The 19,486-nt window shown below is 48.5% G+C and overlaps 1 protein-coding gene across 1 annotated transcript in view; it reads left to right on the plus strand.

Annotated features, from left to right (window-relative positions):
* dram1 (DNA-damage regulated autophagy modulator 1) overlaps window positions 1-19,486 on the plus strand; it is a 53,327-nt gene that overhangs the window by 9,058 nt on the left and 24,783 nt on the right. Inside the window, exons 2-3 of the mRNA XM_072267404.1 lie at window positions 8,560-8,627; window positions 15,074-15,216. Coding sequence (XP_072123505.1) covers window positions 8,560-8,627; window positions 15,074-15,216 — 211 coding nt within the window. The remainder of the gene's footprint in view (window positions 1-8,559; window positions 8,628-15,073; window positions 15,217-19,486) is intronic.

Genomic DNA, 19,486 nt, shown 5'->3' on the forward strand with positions numbered 1-19,486 from the left:
AGAAAAAGCTCCCTTTACTCCCACTCTTTGCCTCCTGCCAATCAGCCACTGCTTTTTCCATGCTAGAATCTTTCCTGTAACACCATGGGCTTGTAGCTTATTAAGCAGCCTCATGTGTGGCACCTTGTCAAAGGCCTTCTGAAAATCCAAGTACACAATGTTGACCAACTCTCTTTTCTCTATCATGCTTGATATTTCTTCAAAGAATTCCAACAGATTTAGAAATGTAGAAAACCTACAGCACAGTACAGGCCCTTAGGCCCACAAAGCTGTGCCAAACATGTCCTTACTTGAGAAATTATCTAGGGTTACCCATAGCCCTCTATTTTACTGAGCTCCATGTACCTGTCCAGGAGTCTCTTAAAAGACCCCATCGTATCCGCCTCCACCACCGTCACTGGCAGCCCATTCCACGCACTCACCACTCTCTGAGTAAAAACTTACCCCTGACATCTCCGCTGTACCTACTCCCCAGCACCTTAAACCTGTGTCCTCTTGTAGCAACCATTTCAGCCCTGGGAAAAAAACTCTGACTAGTCACACGATCAATGCCTCTCATCACCTTATACACCTCTATCAGGTCACCTCTCATCCTCTGTCACTCCAAGGAAAAAAGGCCGAGTTCACTCAACCTATTCTCATAAGGCATGGTCCCCAATCCAGGCAACATCCTTGTAAATCTCCTCTGCACCCTTTCTGTGGTTTTCATATCCTTCCTCTAGTGAGGCGACCAAAACTGAGCACAGTACTCCAAGTGGGGTCTGACCAGGGTCCTATATAGCTGCAACATTGCCTCTGGGCTCTTAAACTCAATCCCATGATTGATGAAGGCTAATGCATTGTATGCCTTCTTAACCACAGAGTCAGCCTGCGCAGCAGGTTTGAGTGTCCATAAGACAAGACAAAGACAAAGGAGCAGAAGTAGGCCATTCGGCCCATCGAGTCTGCTCCGCCATTTTATCATGAGCTGATCCATTTTATCCTATTTAGTCCCACTGCCCCACCTTCTCACCATAACCTTTGATGCCCTGGCTACTCAGATACCTATCAATCTCTGCCTTAAATACGCCCAATGACTTGGCCTCCACTGCTGCCCGTGGCAACAAATTCCATAGATTCACCACCCTCTGACCAAAAAAAATTTCTTCGCATTTCTGTTCTGAAAGGGCGCCCTTCAATCCTGAAGTCATGCCCTCTCGTACTAGACTCCCCCATCATGGGAAACAACTTTGCCACATCCACTCTGTCCATGCCTTTTAACATTCAAGATGTTTCTATGAGGTCTCCCCTCATTCTTCTAAACTCCAAGGAATACAGTCCAAGAGCGGACAAACGTTCCTCATATGTTAACCCTCTCATTCCCGGAATCATTCTCGTGAATCTTCTCTGTACCCTCTCCAACATCAGCACATCCTTTCTTAAATAAGGAGACCAAAACTGCCCACAGTACTCCAAGTGAGGTCTCACCAGCACCTTATAGAGCCTCAACATCACATCCCTGCTCCTATACTCTATTCCTCTAGAAATGAATGCCAACATTGCATTCGCCTTCTTCACCACCGACTCAACCTGGAGATTAACTTTAAGGGAATCCTGTACGAGGACTCCCAAGTCCCGTTGCATCTCAGAACTTTGAATTCTTTCCCCATTTAAATAATAGTCTGCCCGTTTATTTTTTCTGCCAAAGTGCATAACCATACACTTTCCAACATTGTACTTCATTTGCCACTTCTCTGCCCATTCTTCCAATCTATCCAAGTCTCTCTGCAGACTCTCCGTTTCCTCAGCACTAGTGTCCTATGGACTCATCATATTTGACCTACCAAAATAAACTACCTCACACTTATCTGAGTTGAACTCCATCTGTCACTTCCCAGCCCAGTTTTGCATCATATCAATGTCCTGCGTAACCTCTGACAGCCCTCCACTCTATCCACAACACCTCCAACCTTTGATCCAGGTCATTTATAAAAATCACGAAGAGTAGAGGTCCCGAAACAGATCTCTGAGGCACACCACTGGTCACTGGCCTCCATGCAGAATATGACCTGTCTACAACCTTCTGTGGGCAAGCCAGTTCTGGATCCATGAAGGAATTTCCCTTGGATCCCATGCCTCCTTACTTTCTCAATAAATCTTGCATGGGGTACCTTGTCAAATGCCTTGCTGAAATCCATATACATTACATCAACTGCTCTACCATCATCCATGTGTTTAGTCACATCCTCAAAAATTCATTCAGGCTCGTAAGGCATGACCTGCCTTTCACAAAGCCATGCTGACTATTCCTAATCATATTATGCCTCTCCAAATGTTCATAAATCCTGCCTCTCAGGATCTTCTCCATCAATTGACCAACCATTGAAGTAAGACTCACTGGTCTATAATCTCCTGGGCTATCGCTACTCCCTTTCTTGAATAAAGGAACAACATCCGCAACCCTCCAATCCTCCGGAACCTCTCCTGTCTCCATTGATGATGCAAAGATCATCACCAGAGGCTCAACAATCTCCTCCCTCTCCTCCAACAGTAGGCTGGGGTACATCTCATCTGGTCCCGATGACTTATCCAACTTGCTGCTTTCCAAAAGCTCCAGCGCATCCTCTTTCTTGGTATCTGCATGCTCAAACTTTTCAGTCCACTGTAGGTCATCCCTACAATCATCAAGATCCTTTTCCGTAGTGAATACTGAAGCAAAGTATTCATTAAGTACCTCTGCTATCTGCTCCGATTCCGTACACACTTTTCCACTGTTACAATTGATTGGTCCTATTCTCTCATATCTCATCCTCCTGCTCTTCGCATACTTGTAGAATGCCTTGGGGTTTTCCTTAATCCTGCCCGCCAAGGCCTTCTCATGGCCCCTTCTGGCTCTCCTAATTTCTTTCTTCAGCTCCTTCCTGCTAGTCTTATAATCTTCTAGCTCTCTATCATTACCTAGTTTTTTGAACCTTTCATAAGCTCTTCTTTTCTTCTTGACTATATTTACAACAGCCTTTGTACAGCACGGTTCCTGTACCCTACCATCCTTTCCCTGTCTCATTGTAATGTACCTATGCAGAACTCCACACAAATATCCCCTCAGCATTTGCCACATTTCTTCCATACATTTCCTTGAGAACATATGTTTCCAATTTATGCTTCCAAGTTCCTGCCCGATAACCTCATATTTTCCCCTGCTCCAATTAAATGCTTTCCAGCTTGTCTGTTCCTATCCCTCTCCAATGCTATTGTAAAGGAGATAGAATTATGATCACTATCTCCAAAATGCTCTCCCACTGAGAGATCTGACACCTGACCAGGTTCATTTCTCAATACCAAATCAAGTACAGCCTCTCCTCTTGTAGGCTTATCTAGATATTGTGTCAAGAAACCTTTCTGAACACACCTAACAAACTCTACCCCACCTAAACCCCTCGCTCTAGGGACATGCCAGTCAGTACTTGGGAAATTAAAATCTCCCACCACGACAACCCTGTTGTTATTACACTTTTCCAGAATCTGTCCCCCTATCTGCCTCTCGATGGCCCTGTTACTATTGGGTGGTCTATAAAAAACACCCAGTAGAGTTATTGACCCCTTCCTGTTCCTAACTTCCATCCACAGAGACTCAGTAGACAATCCCTCCATGACTTCCTCCTTTTCTGCAGCTATGACACTATCTCTGATCAACAGTGCCACGCCCCCACCTCTTTTGCTTCGCTCCCTGTCCTTTCTGAAACATCTAAAGCCTGGCACTCGATATAACCATTCCTGCCCCTGAGCCATCCAAGTCTTTGTAATGGCCACAACATCATAGCTCCAAGTACTGATCCACCCCTAAGCTCATCCGCCTTGTTCATAATACTCGTTGCATTAAAATAGACACATCTCAAACCATCGGTCTGAGTGCGTCCCTTCCCGATCATCTGCCTATCCTCTCTCTCGCTCTGTCTCCAAGCTTTCTCTATTTATGAGATTTGTCAGGGAAGATTTTCCCTTGAGGAAACCATGCTGACTATGGCTTATTTTATCATGTGCCTCCAAGTACCCTGAGATCTCATCCTTAACAACCAACTCCAACATCTTCCCAACCACTGAGGTCAGACTAACTGGCCTATGGTTTGTTTCTGCCTTTCTCCCTTCTTGAAGAGTACAGTGACATTTGCAATTTTCCAGTGTTCCGGCACCATTCCAGAATCTAGTGATTCTTGAAGGATCATTATTTATGCCTCCACAATCTCTTTGGCCACCTCTTTCAGAACTCTGAGGTGTACATCATCTGGTCCAGGTGACTTATCTACCTTCAGATCTTTCGGTTTCCCAAGAACCTTCTGTCTAGTTATGGTTATTTCACGCACTTCATGACCCCTGACTCCTGGAACTCCCACCATACTGCTAGTGTCTTCCACAGTGTCTCTCCATTCATTACCTTTCCAGCATCATTTTCCAGTGGTCCAATATCTGCACTTGCCTCTATTTTACACTTTATGTATCTGAAAAAACTTTTGGTATCCTCTTTAATATTATTGGCTAACTTACTTTCATATTCCTTCTTTACCTTCTTCGTGGCCTTCTGTTGGGTTCGCAATCCACCAACTTCCCATTAATTTTTGCTCTATTATATGCTTTCTCTTTGGCTTTGACTTCCCTTGTTAGCCACAGTTGTGTCATCTTTCCTTCAGAATACTTCTTCCTGTTTGAAATGTATATATCCTGAGCTTTCTGAATTGCTTCCAGGAATTCCAGCCGTTGCTGCTCTGCCGTCATCCCTGCCAGTGTTCTTTTCCAATCATTTCTGGCCAACTCCTCACTCATGTCTCTGTAATTCCCTTTACTTCACTGTAATATTGATACATCTGACTTCTGTTTCTCCTTCTCAAATTTCAGGGTGAATTAAATCATATTATGATCACTTTCCCCTAAGGGTTCTTTTACCTTGCGCTCTCTAATCAGTTCTGGTTTCTTGCGCAACACCCAATCTGGAATAGCTGATCCTCTAGTAGGCTCAACCACGGGCAGCTCTAAAAAACCATCTTGTAGGCACTCTAGAAACTCCCCTCCTGGAATCCAGCACCAACCTGATTTTCCCAATCTATCTGCATATTGAAATCCCCCATGGCTATTGTAACATTGGTAAGCATTTTCTGTCTCCCATTATAATTTTTAAACCACGTCCTTACTACTGTTTGGGTGTCTCTATACAACTCCATCAGTGTCTTTTTACTCTTGTAGATCTTTGGCTCTAACCACAGTGATTCAACACCTTCTGACCCTATGTCACCTCTTTCTAATGATTTGATTTCATTTTTTACCAACAGAGCAACACCACCCCCTCTGCCTTCCTGCCTGTCCTTTCAATACAATGTGTCTCCCTGGGCATTAAGCTCCCAGCTATAATTTCACAGCCATGATTCCGTGATGCCTACAACGTCATACCTGCCAATCTGCAACTGTGCTGCAAGTTCATCTACCTTATTCTGTATACTGCTCACATTCAGATACAACACCTTCAGTTCTGTATTCATCCTTTTTCGATTTTGTCACACCATGCTCAACCTTTTGATTCCTGACTTTGTCTGAGGTCTCACCAACATCTGCCTCCACAACCTCTCCACTAACTGTTCTGGAACTCTGGTTCCCATTCCCCTGCAACTCTAGTTTAAACCTCACCGTGCAGCATTAACAAACCTTCCCACTAGGATTGTTGCAATGGAACGGGGCAAATGCAAACGCAGGACACAGACACATAGGTAGAGTAATCTAAAGTGTTTATTAACGGTTACGGGGAAGGCCAGGAGCGAGGATTAGGCAGAGGAAAGCCGAGGAGCGAGGAAGGCTTGGCCGGGGATCAAACCCAGTTCGCTACAGTGGGAATGCAGTGTTTAACCACCGAGCCAGCAGAGAGTGTAGGCGGGCGGCGGAACGAGGCAGAGCAGGGATGCAGACCAGGGTGCGAACGTGGCTTGCGGAGAACAGCAGGCGGCAGGATGAACAGGAAGACAGGCGGCATGCAGTGCTCCTATTAACACAGAGAGACAGAGTTAACACAGGCAAACAGCGTGGAAACAGAACTTAGGATACTCAATTCTAAGCGGTTGAGAGACAGAATTAACACAAGTAAATAGCACAGAAATAAAACTTAGAATACACAATTCTAAGCGGTCAAGAGACAGAGTTAACACAGGCAAACAGCGCAGGTGAATGGAGGAGCAGGAGGCAGGCAAAACTTTTCTTGACACAGGGCGTTGCTGGAGCTGAATGGCAAACAGGAGATAGGCAGCAGGCAAAACTTAATCTTGACACGGAGCGTAGAAAGGCAAGCAGCAGACAATACTTCTTAACATGGAGAGACAGAGTTTCACAGGTAAACCTCGGTACTGAAGAATAACATTCTAAGCGGCTGGGAACGTGAATTACCGCACTGGCTGAAGCAACAGTCTGGCAATGAGTGGATGCAAAGCCGGAGTTGTCATGCAGCAGGTTTAGAAGAGAATCAGGTGCCATAATCAAGGAGCCGGGAGAACACGGGGAAAAGGGAATTAGGATAATAAGAAGAATTAACGGTCGGGACAGTGACAAGGATATTAGTCCCCTCCAGTCCAGGTGCAAACCTTTCTTTCTGTACAGGTCCCACCTTCCATGGAAGAGAGCCCAATGCTCCAAAAATCTTCTGCCCTCCTCCCTACACCAACTCCTTATCCACATATTAAATTGTATAATCTTCCTCATTCTGTCCTCACTAGCATGTGGCATGGGTAGCAATCCTGAGATCACAACCCTGGAAGTCCTGCCCTTTAACTTTGCACCTAACACCCTGAGCTCCCAATGCAGAACCTCGTCACTCATCCTACCCATGTCATTGGTACCTACAGAGACCACGACCACTGGCTGTTCACCCTCTTGCTTAGGAATGCTGAGGACTCAATCCAAGATATCCCAGACCCTGGCATCTGGGAGGCAACATACCATCCGGGTATCTCGTTCACTCCTACAGAACCTCCTGTCCATTCCCTACCTAATGAAACCCTTATCACCACAGCATGCCTCCTCTTCTCCTTCCCTTCTGAGCCATAGAGGCAGACAGCACCACAGACCCGACCATTGTGACCCCCCCCCACCCCACCGACTGTGTCCAAAGGGATACACTTATTGTTGAGGGAATGGCCACAGGGGTATCTTGCATTGGCTCCTTAACTCCTTTCCCCTTCCTGTCTGTCACCCAGTTTCCTGTGTCCTATAACTACTTCTCTATATGTCCTACTTATCACCCCCTCAGCCTCCTGAATGATCCAGAGTTCATCCATTTCCAGCTCCAGCTCCTTAACGTGGTTTGTTAGAAGTTGCAGCTGGATTCACTTCTCGCGGTTGTAGTCGTCAGGGTCACTGGAGGTCTCCATGCCTTCCCACATCCCGCAAGAGAGGCATTGCACTACCCTGCCTGGCATCTCTACTGTCCGAGCTGCGCAGACATAAAGAAGAGAAGGAAAAAAACTTGAGCTTTTCTTTGCTTTCTCTGACTGAAGCCTCAAGAAGCTAAAGCCTTAAGACCATTCACTCTGACAACGGCCATTGTGCAAACCCCTGCTTTCCTTTAATTTGCTCTTACTAATCAGTCCCAAACGCCGATGGACGCTGATCAAAGCCCTTACTATGCTGCCACGAACTGCTTCTGCCCTTTATCCTCAGGCAGTGGACCTGTCTGAAGTCCCGTCCTCTCCAACGTCTAATGTCTGATTGGCCGTTGGTCAAAGCGTTGGGGGCCGAGGGCCTGCCCTGGAGTTGGAAGACTGTGTGTGTGTGTTTGTGTGTGTGTGTGTGTGTGTGTGTATGTGGGTGTGTGTGTGTGTGTGTATGTGGGTGTGTGTGGGTGGGTGGGAGGGAAGAAAGGGGCTTTAATTATTTTATTTTGAGATTCTATTCTGAACAGGCCCTTTCAGCCCAAAGAGCCGCACAGTCCTATAATGCACTGATTTAACACTAGCCTAGCCACATGAAAGTTTACAACGACCATTTAACCTGCGAACTGCTATGTCTTTGGACTGTGAGAAAAACTGGAACATCCAGAGGAATTCCACACGGTCATAGGAAGAACATAGAAACTCCATAATTAAATTCCAACCTCCGACACTCCGATCTGCAATAACATCGCACTAACCACCCGGCTACCTTGTTCTGTTGCTTGTTGTGTTCGGTGTTGTTCTCCTGAGCATTGTGGAATGCTACGTTGGTGCCAGAATGCGTAGTGACACTTACAGGCTGTCCTCAGCACACCCTCAGAATGTGTTGGTCATCAATGCAAATGGCACATTTCACTGTATGTTTTGATGCACATGTGATATACAAATCTGAATCTAGGATAAACAGCGCGATCTCACTGCGATTTACATCCAAGGTTTTGGCCACAATGGAATGGGCCTTTGCATACTTTTGGGAAAGGGCTCGTGGTGAATTCTGGTGGAAAGGGTCAATGTCGAGATCATAATCAGATCACGGCCAGGATCAGGAGGAATTCATTTAGCTACTGTGATGTTCTTTCTGTGATTTTCATCTTTTTTTTCTCACTATATTTCTTTGTAGTGATACCGGGGCAACCCCTCCAGAGAGTTGTGTGTTTGGAATAATGGTAAATATCTCCGCCTTTCTAGGTAAGCACAGAAACCTCTCATTCTTTTACAGAAGACGTGGGATGGATTGGAAATTTTCTGCAGGATCTCCTTCATCTTGGCCGACCTCTTTATGGCTTCCTTCTGGATTCTTCCTTCCTTGCTGTTTCTACTCAGGGCACGCTGCTTTGGGGAGGCTGGAAGTCTTGTCAAGGATGTCTGCTACTCTGGCTGCTCCCTCTTCTCTCTCTTATGTTCAGTCAGAAGATAGAGGAGTCTGAAAGTCCGGACAAGTAGATTCAGGAACAGCTTCTTCCCCACTGCTGACTTCTGAACCAATCTCTTCTTTCACATCCCCTTTCCAGTGGTTTGACAATGTTCTTGAACTCTTAATTCTAACTCAGCATTGTACTGCTGCTGCAAGACAACAAATTTCAGGTAGCCTCCAGCCTGATGGTGTGAACATTGATTTCCCCTTCCAGTAATTTTCCTCTCCCCATTCCTCCTTCTTCTATTTCCCACTCCGGGTTCTTACCTCTTCTCACCTGTCTATCACCTCCCCCAGGTGCCCCTCCTCCTTCCCTTTCTCCCATGGTCCACTCTCCTCTCCTATCAAATTCCCTCTTCTCCAGTCCTTGAGCTATCCTCTTTCCCTTCCCTCCTCAACATTCTTATTCTGGCATCTTCTGCTTTAATCATAGTTTTTCCAATCCTGAAGAAGGGTATCGGCTGGAAACATCGACTGTTTATTCATTTCCACAGGTGCTGCCTGACCTGCTGAGTTCCTCCAGCATTTTGCCTGGGTTACTCTGGATTTCCAGCATCTGCAGAATCTCTTGTGTTTAACAAATTTCACAAGATATATTGGTGAAAATAAACCTGATTTTGTTTTGTATTTGTCACTACAGTATTTCTTTCTTCACGTCATACTTTATACCATTCCATCTTTCTTGTGCTTGACTTTGTGTTTTGCATTACTGTGTTTACTGTTACACTGCAGGCTTTCTGTCAGCAAGGAATTTGATTGGCTCAAGGACAGCTTCTACACCACTGTTATTTATTCACTGAGATAGACAATAGACAATAGATGCAGGAGTAGGCCATTCGGCCCTTCGAGCTAGCACCGCCATTCACTGTGATCATGGCTGATCATCCACTATCAATATCCAGTTCCTGCCTTATCCCCATAACCTTTGATTCCGCTATCTTTAAGAGCTTTATCCATCTCTTTCTTGAAAGCATCCAGAGACTTGGCCTCCATAGCCTTCTGGGGCAGAGCATTCCATACATCCACCACTCTCTGGGTGAAAAAGTTTTTCCTGAACTCCGTTCTAAATGGCCTACCCCTTATTCTTAAACTGTGGCCTCTGGTTCTGGACTCACCCATCAGCAGGAACGTGCTTCCTGCCTGCAGCGTGTCCAATCCCTTAATAATCTTATATGTTTCAATAAGATCCCCTCTCAGCCTTCTAAATTCCAGAGTATACAAGCCCAGTCGCTCCAATCTTTCGACATATGACAGTCCCGCCGTCCCGGGAATTAACCTTGTGAACCTGCGCTGCACTCCCTTAATAGCAAGAATGTCCTTCCTCAAATTTGGAGACCAAAACTGCACACAGTACTCCAGGTGTGGTCTCACCAGGGCCCTGTACAGCTGCAGAAGGACCTCTTTGCTCTTATACTCAATTCCCCTTGTTATGAAGGCCAGCATGCCATTAGCTTCCTTCACTGCCTGCTGTACTTGCATGCTTGCTTTCAGTGACTGATGTACAAGAACACCTAGATCTCGTTGTGCTTCCCCTTTTCCGAACTTGACTCCATTTAGATAATAATCTGCCTTCCTGTTCTTACCACCAAAGTGGATAACCTCACATTTATCCACATTAAACTGCATCTGCCATGCATCTGCCCACTCACCCAACCTGTCCAAGTCACCCTGCATTCTCATAACATCCTCCTCATATTTCACACTGCCACCCAGCTTTGTGTCATCGGCAAATTTGCTAATGTTACTTTTAATTCCCTCATCTAAATCATTAGTATATATTGTAAACAGCTGCGGTCCCAGCTCTGAACACTGTGGTACCCCACTGGTCACCGCCTGCCATTCCGAAAGGGACCCGTTAATCGCTACTCTTTGTTTTCTGTCAGCCAGCCAATTTTCAATCCATGTCAGTACTCTGTCCCCAATACCATGTGCCCTAATTTTGCCCACTAATCTCCTATGTGGGACTTTATCAAAGGCTTTCTGAAAGTCCAGGTACACTACATCTCCCTTGTCCATTTTCATAGTTACATCCTCAAAATTTCCAGAAGATTAGTCAAGCACGATTCCCCTTCGTAAATCCATGCTGACTCGGACCGATCCTGTTACTGCTATCCAGATGTGTCGTAATTTCATCTTTTATAATTGTCTCCAGCATCTTTCCCACGACGGACATCAGGCTAACTGGTCTATAATTCCCTGTTTTCTCTCTTCCTCCCTTCTTGAAGAGAGGGACAACATTAGCCACCCTCCAATCCACAGGAACTGATCCTGAATCTATAGAACATTGGAAAATGACTACCAATGCGTCCACAATTTCTAAAGTGTGGAATAGGCGTCTACACCGCTGTTATTTATTCACTGAGATACAGAGTGGGACAGGTCCTTCCTGCCCTACGAGCTGTACTCCCAGCGAACCCGGAATTAATCTTAGCCTGGTCACGGGACAATAGACGCTGACCAATTAACCTTCCAACCCGTACATCTTTGAAATGTGGGAGGAAAGCAGAGCACCCGGAGGAAACCCACATGGTCACGGGGAGAACATACAAACACCTTACGGACAGTGGTGGGGATTGGACCTGGGTCACTGGTACTGTGAAGGATTGTGCTAAACACCATGCCATTGTGCCCCACAATTTAATAAGACAATCAAACGTTTCCTTATTATAAGATGGACTCTTGACCTCACAACCTACTCGTTACGGTTTTGCACCTTACTATCTGCGTGCACAGCACGTTCTCTGTCGCTGTTACACCCTACTCTACATTCTGTTGTTGTTTGGCCTTGCTCGGCCTCAGTGCACTGTGTAGTGATCTGATCTGTATGGACAGTTTGCAAGAGAAGCTTTTCATTGTACCTCAGTATGTATTATCAATAATCAGTCAATTCTAGTTCCACGGAGGGTCTGGGCTGGATGTGGGTTGAATGTAGGGCACTGGGACAACGTAATTGGTATGGACTGGTTGGGATGAACAGCATTCATCTGTGCTGAATTGCTTCAAGATTCTATGAAGCCCAAGTATTATTCCTCACTATCTCACACTCAAAGTCCTGTGTACTCCATAGAAACCCAACATCGTCCAGATTAGGGTCCGGTCTCTCAGGGACTGCCCACCTTCACCCATGACAACCCTGAAGCTCAGCCCAGGAAGGGGTGATGCGGTTCTGGGGCAGCAGGACCACAGGCATCGGGGGAAACATCTCCGCGGTAGCCCGGCAGCCCTCTCACCCGCCTCCGTGGGTCGATGTCTGCTGGAGTGGAGAGGGCTGACGCCCAGCAGAACTGGTGGGGGAGGGGGGGTGGTCGTGCAGGCAGAGGCTCTTTCCCATGGGCGACAGCGCCATGCGACATCAAACGCAAGCCCCTCCCCTGCCTCGTAGGTCACAACCGGGGAAGTGGTGTGACTGTGGAACAGTGGGCAGGGGGGGTTGTTTTGAAGCTGCACCTGTGTGGAACTTGGCAGACTTTGGTTCATCCATCCAAACAAAGTTCAAAAGTACATTTACTATCAACCTTGAGATTCGTCTCCTTACACGCAGCCACAAAACAAAGAAACGCTAAAAAGAATCACAAACACCAGAAAATCTGCAGACGCTGGAAATCCAGAGCCACGCACGCAAAATGCTGGAGGAACTCAGCAGGTCAGGCAGCATCTATGGAATAGAGTACAGTCAACGTTTCGGGCCGAGACCCTTCATCCGGACTGGAAACGTCTCCCATAGGTGCTGCCTGACCTGTTGAGTTCCTCCAGCATTTTGTGTGTGCTGCCATGAAAAAGAATACCATCAAAAAGAGTCCTGCAAACAATTGTGGAAGCAGATAGCACTGTGAGTTGGTCCACAAAAAGAGTAGGTGTTCTGATTTACCGTTGCCGTGGATCCACCCATCCTGCTCACATGAGTTAATGGACTCATGTTTCAAATGACTGCAGAGCACAGAACTTTGGATGAGAAGAAGAGAAAGTGGTATTTTGCTAGCGATGTGGATAGTTTAAGGCAAAAGGAACTGGGAGTCCTGGTTATATCTGGATTAGCAATCTCAGGTTACAAAGATTATAGATGCTGTGTTAAAGGTTAGCTCAATTGAGCCAAATGCAGGGGAAAGCACTAGATTACAAGGCCATGTTGGTCAGCATGGACGAGTTAGGCCGTATGGCCTGGTTTCCGTGCTGTGTTCCTTTATGACCCGATATTGTAGAATACAGAAGTTTATAGAAGGCCTCTTGCCCATCATGGCTGCAGGCTGAATTCTCTAATTGGACCCATCCTCCACCGCACATAATCCCAAACTGGTCTTTGTTACTTTTAATATTCCAATGAAATGTGACTCCATTGCCATTCTAGTGGGTAACTTCCTGCATGAAGAAACATTTCGCCATTGCTTCCTGTATGATCAGAGTCTTGACCCAAATCCCAGAGGAAGTGGTTTCTACTTGATAGTTCTATCAGAACCCAGGGTAATTTTTAATGTCCTGTAAGATACCCCTTACCTTTCTCTGCAGAATATGGATTTTCAGCAGATTTAGCCCAGTTTGGCAGACACATTGTTGGTTAAAGGGATGGTTACTGTGCTCTCCTCGCACTCTCCCATTACAACATGGACAGGTTCCCATCCATACTTATTGATCACAAGTACGTGGAAGCAGAGAGTGAAATCCATCATTTCCATTAACAACCCACACAGTCTGCGGATGTGCTGGGGGTGGCCCATGTGTCGCCACTCTTTCCAGCACCAACATAGCACGTCCACGATGTTCAGCGGAACAACACAAGCTGCAGCAACGATAACAGCAAAACCAGCCCCTATCCCCCCTCCCACCACCCACCCAACCTCTGCAACATGGGAAGAATACACAGGAGAAACCCACACAGTCAGCGGGAGACCGTACAAATAGCACACGGTCAGCGGGAGACCGTACAACTACCACATGGTCAGGATGGAACCAGGTCCCTGTAGCAGCTGTACCAGATGTTCCTCTGAGCTATTCACATTCATATTGTCCCCCTCCCTCACTCCTCCCTCACTCCTCCCTCAACCCCTTCTCCCCCATCCTTTTCCCTCTCCACTTGTCCCACCTCTCCCTCTCCCTTTCTCTCTCTTCCCTTCCCTCCTCACTTGTCCCACCTCTCCCTCCCTTTTTCTTTCTTCCTTGTCCCACCTCTCTCCCTCTGTCGCCTCTCTCACTTACCCCTCTCTCTCTTCCCACCATCCCCTCTCTCTTCCCACAACCCTCTCTCTTCTCACTCCCCCTCTCTCTTCCCACTCCTCGTCTCCCTCTCCCCTCTCTCCCCTTCCTCTCTCTCCTCCCCCCCTCTCTCCTCCCCCCTCCTCCCCTCCTCTCTCCACCCCCCTCCCTTCAACCGCCCTTCAACCCTCGTCTCTTCACCCCTCCACCCCCTCCTCTTCACGTGTCTCATCCCCTCCTCTCTTCCTCCCCTCCTCTCTTCCCCCCTCTCTTCCCCTCCTCTCTTCATCCCCTCCTATCTCCCCAACCCCCTCTCTTCCTCCCTTTCCACTCTTCCCCCTCAATCCTTCCCCCATCTCCCCCTCCCCCTCTCTTCCTTCCCATTTCCTCCCGTCCTCTCTACCCCCTCCACTCTTCCCCTCCACTCTTTATCCCTCCTATTCATCTTCTCCTATCGCCCCTCCCTCTCTTCCCCCTCTCTTCCCTTCCCTCCCTCTTCCCCCCCTCTCCCCTCTCCCCCTCTCCCCCTCTCCCCCTCTCCCCCTCTCCCCTCTCCCCCTCTCCCCCTCTCCCCCTCTCCCCCTCTCCCCCTCTCCCCTCTCCCCCTCCCCCTCCCCCTCCCCCTCCCCTCCCCCTCCCCCTCCCCCTCCCCCTCTTCCCCCCTCTTCCCCCCCTCTCCCCCTCTTCCCCCCTCTCCCCCTCTTCCCCCCTCTCCCCCTCTTCCCCCCCTCTTCCCCCCCTTACCTCTCTCTCCTCTCTGATCTCTCTCTCTCTTATCCCACTCTCTCTCCATTTTTCTCTCACTCTATTTCTCACCACCTGACTTCCATTGTTCCTGGGCCCATCACTTTTAATGGTCTAGATAACCATCTGCAGAGCAATCGGATTTCCAGTGTTACATAAAAACTTCCTCCTACCTGCATAAAGAACTCAAAGATCACAGTTGTTAATGAAAAAGCTTTTTTTTGAATACGCCATTTTGTTAACTTGTCACTTGAAGCCACCATTTGATATTCTTTGTATTCTTTTCCAGGTGCCTTCACCATGTATGTTCAATACAAGATGCTGCAAGCAGTAAATGAGGCAAATCCCATCATTTCGCCCCACTGGAATCGTGCTGCACTTGTACTCGGTTTGCTGGGTAGTCTTGGGATGTGCATCGTGGCAAATTTCCAGGTAAACGGCATCACAGACACAGAGCATCGGGTAAACAGTGTCACAGACACAGAGCATCGGGTAAACAGCCTCACAGACACAGATCGTCGGGTAAACAGCGTCACAGACACAGATCGTCGGGTAAACAGCGTCACAGACACAGATCGTCGGGTAAACAGCCTCACAGACACAGATCGTCGGGTAAACAGCGTCACAGACACATCTTCGGGTAAACGGCGTCACAGACACAGATCGTCAGGTAAACGGCGTCACAGACACAGATCGTCGGGTAAACGGCGTCACAGACACAGATCGTCGGGTAAACGGCCTCACAGACACAGATCGTCGGGTAAACAGCGTCACAGACACAGATCGTCGGGTAAACAGCGTCACACACACAGAGCGTCGGGTAAACGGCGTCACACACACAGATCGGCGGGTAAACGGCGTCACAGACACAGAGCGTCAGGTAAACGGCGTCACACACACAGAGCGTCGGGTAAACGGCGTCACAGACACAGAGCGTCGGGTAAACGGCGTCACAGACACAGAGCGTCGGGTAAACAGCGTCACACACACAGATCGTCGGGTAAACAGCGTCACAGACACATAGTGTCAGGTAAACGGCGTCACAGACACAGATCGTCGGGTAAACAGCGTCACACACACAGAGCGTCAGGTAAACAGCGTCACACACACAGAGCGTCGGGTAAACAGCGTCACAGACACAGAGCGTCAGGTAAACAGCGTCACACACACAGATCGTCGGGTAAACAGCGTCACAGACACATAGTGTCAGGTAAACGGCGTCACAGACACAGATCGTCGGGTAAACAGCGTCACACACACAGATCGTCAGGTAAACGGCGTCACAGACACAGATCGTCAGGTAAACAGCGTCACAAACACATAGTGTCAGGTAAACAGCGTCACACACACAGATCGTCAGGTAAACGGCGTCACAGACACAGAGCGTCAGGTAAACGGCGTCACAAACACATAGTGTCAGGTAAACAGCGTCACACACACAGATCGTCAGGTAAACGGCGTCACAGACACAGATCGTCGGGTAAACAGCGTCACAGACACAGAACGTCAGGTAAACGGCGTCACAAACACATAGTGTCAGGTAAATGGCGTCACAGACACAGATCAAAGTTGCTGGTGAACGCAGCAGGCCAGGCAACATCTCTAGGAAGAGGTGCAGTTGACATTTCAGGCCGAGACCCTTCGTCAGGACTAACTGAAGGAAGAGTGAGTAAGGGATTTGAAAGTTGGAGGGGGAGGGGGAGATCCAAAATGATAGGGGAAGACAGGAGGGGGACGGATGGAGCCAAGAGCTGGACAGGTGATAGGCAAAAGGGATACAAGAGGATCATGGGACAGGAGGTCCGGGAAGAAAGACGGGGGGGGGGGGACCCAGAGGATGGGCAAGAGGTATATTCAGAGGGACAGAGGGAGAAAAAGGAGAGTGAGAGAAAGAATGTGTGCATAAAAATAAGTAACAGATGGGGTACGAGGGGGAGGTGGGGCATTAGCGGAAGTTAGAGAAGTCGATGATCATGCCATCAGGTTGGAGGCTACCCAGACGGAATATAAGGTGTTGTTCCTCCAACCTGAGTGTGGCTTCATCTTTACAGTAGAGGAGGCCATGGATAGACATGTCAGAATGGGAATGGGATGTGGAATTAAAATGTGTGGCCACTGGGAGATCCTGCTTTCTCTGGCGGACAGAGCGTAGATGTTCAGCAAAGCGGTCTTCCAGTCTGCGTCGGGTCTCGCCAATATATAAAAGGCCACATCAGGAGCACCGGACGCAGTATATCACCCCAGCCGACTCACAGGTGAAGTGTCGCCTCACCTGGGAGGACTGTCTGGGGCCCTGAATGGTGGTGAGGGAGGAAGTGCAAGGGCATGTGTAGCACTTGTTCCGCTTACATGGATAAGTGCCAGGAGGGAGATCAGTGGGGTGGGATGGGGGGGACGTATGGACAAGGGAGTCGCGTAGGGAGCGACCCCTGCGGAAAGCAGAGGGGGGGGGTAGGGAAAGATATGCTTAGTGGTGGGATCCCGTTGGAGGTGGTGGAAGTTACGGAGAATAATACTGCGTCCGGTGCTCCCGATGTGGTCTTTTATATATTGGTGAGACCCGACGCAGACTGGGAGACTGCTTTGCTGAATGATATACTGCGTCCGGTGCTCCTGATGTGGCCTTTTATATATTGGCGAGACCCGACGCAGACTGGGAGACCGCTTTGCTGAACATCTACGCTCTGTCCGCCAGAGAAAGCAGGATCTCCCAGTGGCCACACATTTTAATTCCACATCCCATTCCCATTCTGACACGTCTATCCATGGCCTCCTCTACTGTAAAGATGAAGCCACACTCAGGTTGGAGGAACAACACCTTATATTCCGTCTGGGTAGCCTCCAACCTGATGGCATGAACATCGACTTCTCTAACTTCCGCTAATGCCCCACCTCCCCCTCGTACCCCATCTGTTACTTATTTTTATACACACATTCTTTCTCTCACTCTCCTTTTTCTCCCTCTGTCCCTCTGAATATACCCCTTGCCTATCCTCTGTGTCCCCCCACCTTGTCTTTCTTCCCGGACCTCCTGTCCCATGATCCTCTCGTATCCCTTTTGCCTATCACCTGTCCAGCTCCTGGCTCCATGCCTCCCCCTCCTGTCTTCTCCTATCATTTTGGATCTCCCCCTCCCCCTCCAACTTTCAAATCCCTTACTCACTCTTCCTTCAGTTAGTCCTGACGAAGGGTCTCGGCCCGAAACGTCGACTGTACCTCTTCCTAGAGATGCTCCCTGGCCTGCTGCGTTCACCAGCAACTTTGATGTGTGTTGCTTAAATTTCCAGCATCTGCAGAATTCCTGTTGTTCACAGACACAGATCATTGGGTAACCAGCGGCACACACACAGAACATCAGGTAAACAGTGTCACAGACACAGAGTGTCAGGTAAACAGCCTCACAGACACAGAACGCCAGGTAAACAGCGTCACAGACACAGATCGTCAGGTAAACAGCGTCACAGACACAGAGCGTCAGGTAAACGGCGTCACAGACACAGAGCGTCAGGTAAACAGCGTCACAGACACAGATCGTCAGGTAAACAGCATCACAGACCCACAGCATCAGGTAAACAGCGTCACAGACACAGATCGTCAGGTAAACAGCGTCACAGACACAGAGCGTCAGGTAAACGGCGTCACAGACACAGAGCATCAGGTAAACAGCGTCACAGACACAGATCGTCAGGTAAACAGCATCACAGACCCACAGCATCAGGTAAACAATGTCACAGACCCACAGCGTCGGGTAAACGGCGTCACAGACACAGAGCGTCAGGTAAACGGCGTCACAGACACAGAGCATCAGGTAAACAGCGTCACAGACACAGATCGTCAGGTAAACAGCATCACAGACCCACAGCATCAGGTAAACAATGTCACAGACACAGAGCGTCAGGTAAACGGCGTCACAGACACAGAACGTCGGGTAAACGGCGTCACAGACCCACAGCGTCGGGTAAACGGCGTCACAGACACAGAGTGTCAGGTAAACGGCGTCACAGACACAGAGCGTCAGGTAAACGGCGTCACAGGCCCACAGCGTCGGGTAAACAGCGTCACAGACACAGAGCGTCAGGTAAACAGCCTCACAGACACAGAGCGTCGGGTAAACGGCGTCACAGACACACAGCGTCGGGTAAACGGCGTCACAGACACAGAGTGTCGGGTAAACGGCGTCACAGACACAGATCGTCGGGTAAACAGCGTCACAGACACAGAGCGTCAGGTAAACGGCGTCACACACACACAGCGTCGGGTAAACAGCGTCACAGACACAGATCGTCAGGTAAACAGCATCACAGACCCATAGCATCAGGTAAACAATGTCACAGACACAGAGCGTCAGGTAAACGGCGTCACAGACACAGAACGTCGGGTAAACAGCGTCACAGACCCACAGCGTCGGGTAAACGGCGTCACAGACACAGAGCGTCAGGTAAACGGCGTCACAGACACAGAGCGTCGGGTAAACGGCGTCACAGACACAGAGCGTCGGGTAAACGGCGTCACAAACACATAGTGTCAGGTAAACGGCGTCACACACACAGAGCGTCGGGTAAACGGCGTCACACACACAGAGCGTCGGGTAAACGGCGTCACACACACACAGCGTCAGGTAAACGGCGTCACACACACAGAGCGTCGGGTAAACAGGGTCACAGACACAGCGTCGGGTAAACAGCGTCACAGACACAGAGCG

This window comes from Mobula birostris, chromosome 9 (genome assembly GCF_030028105.1).
Source record: "Mobula birostris isolate sMobBir1 chromosome 9, sMobBir1.hap1, whole genome shotgun sequence".
NCBI classification, from domain to species: Eukaryota; Metazoa; Chordata; class Chondrichthyes; order Myliobatiformes; family Myliobatidae; genus Mobula; species Mobula birostris.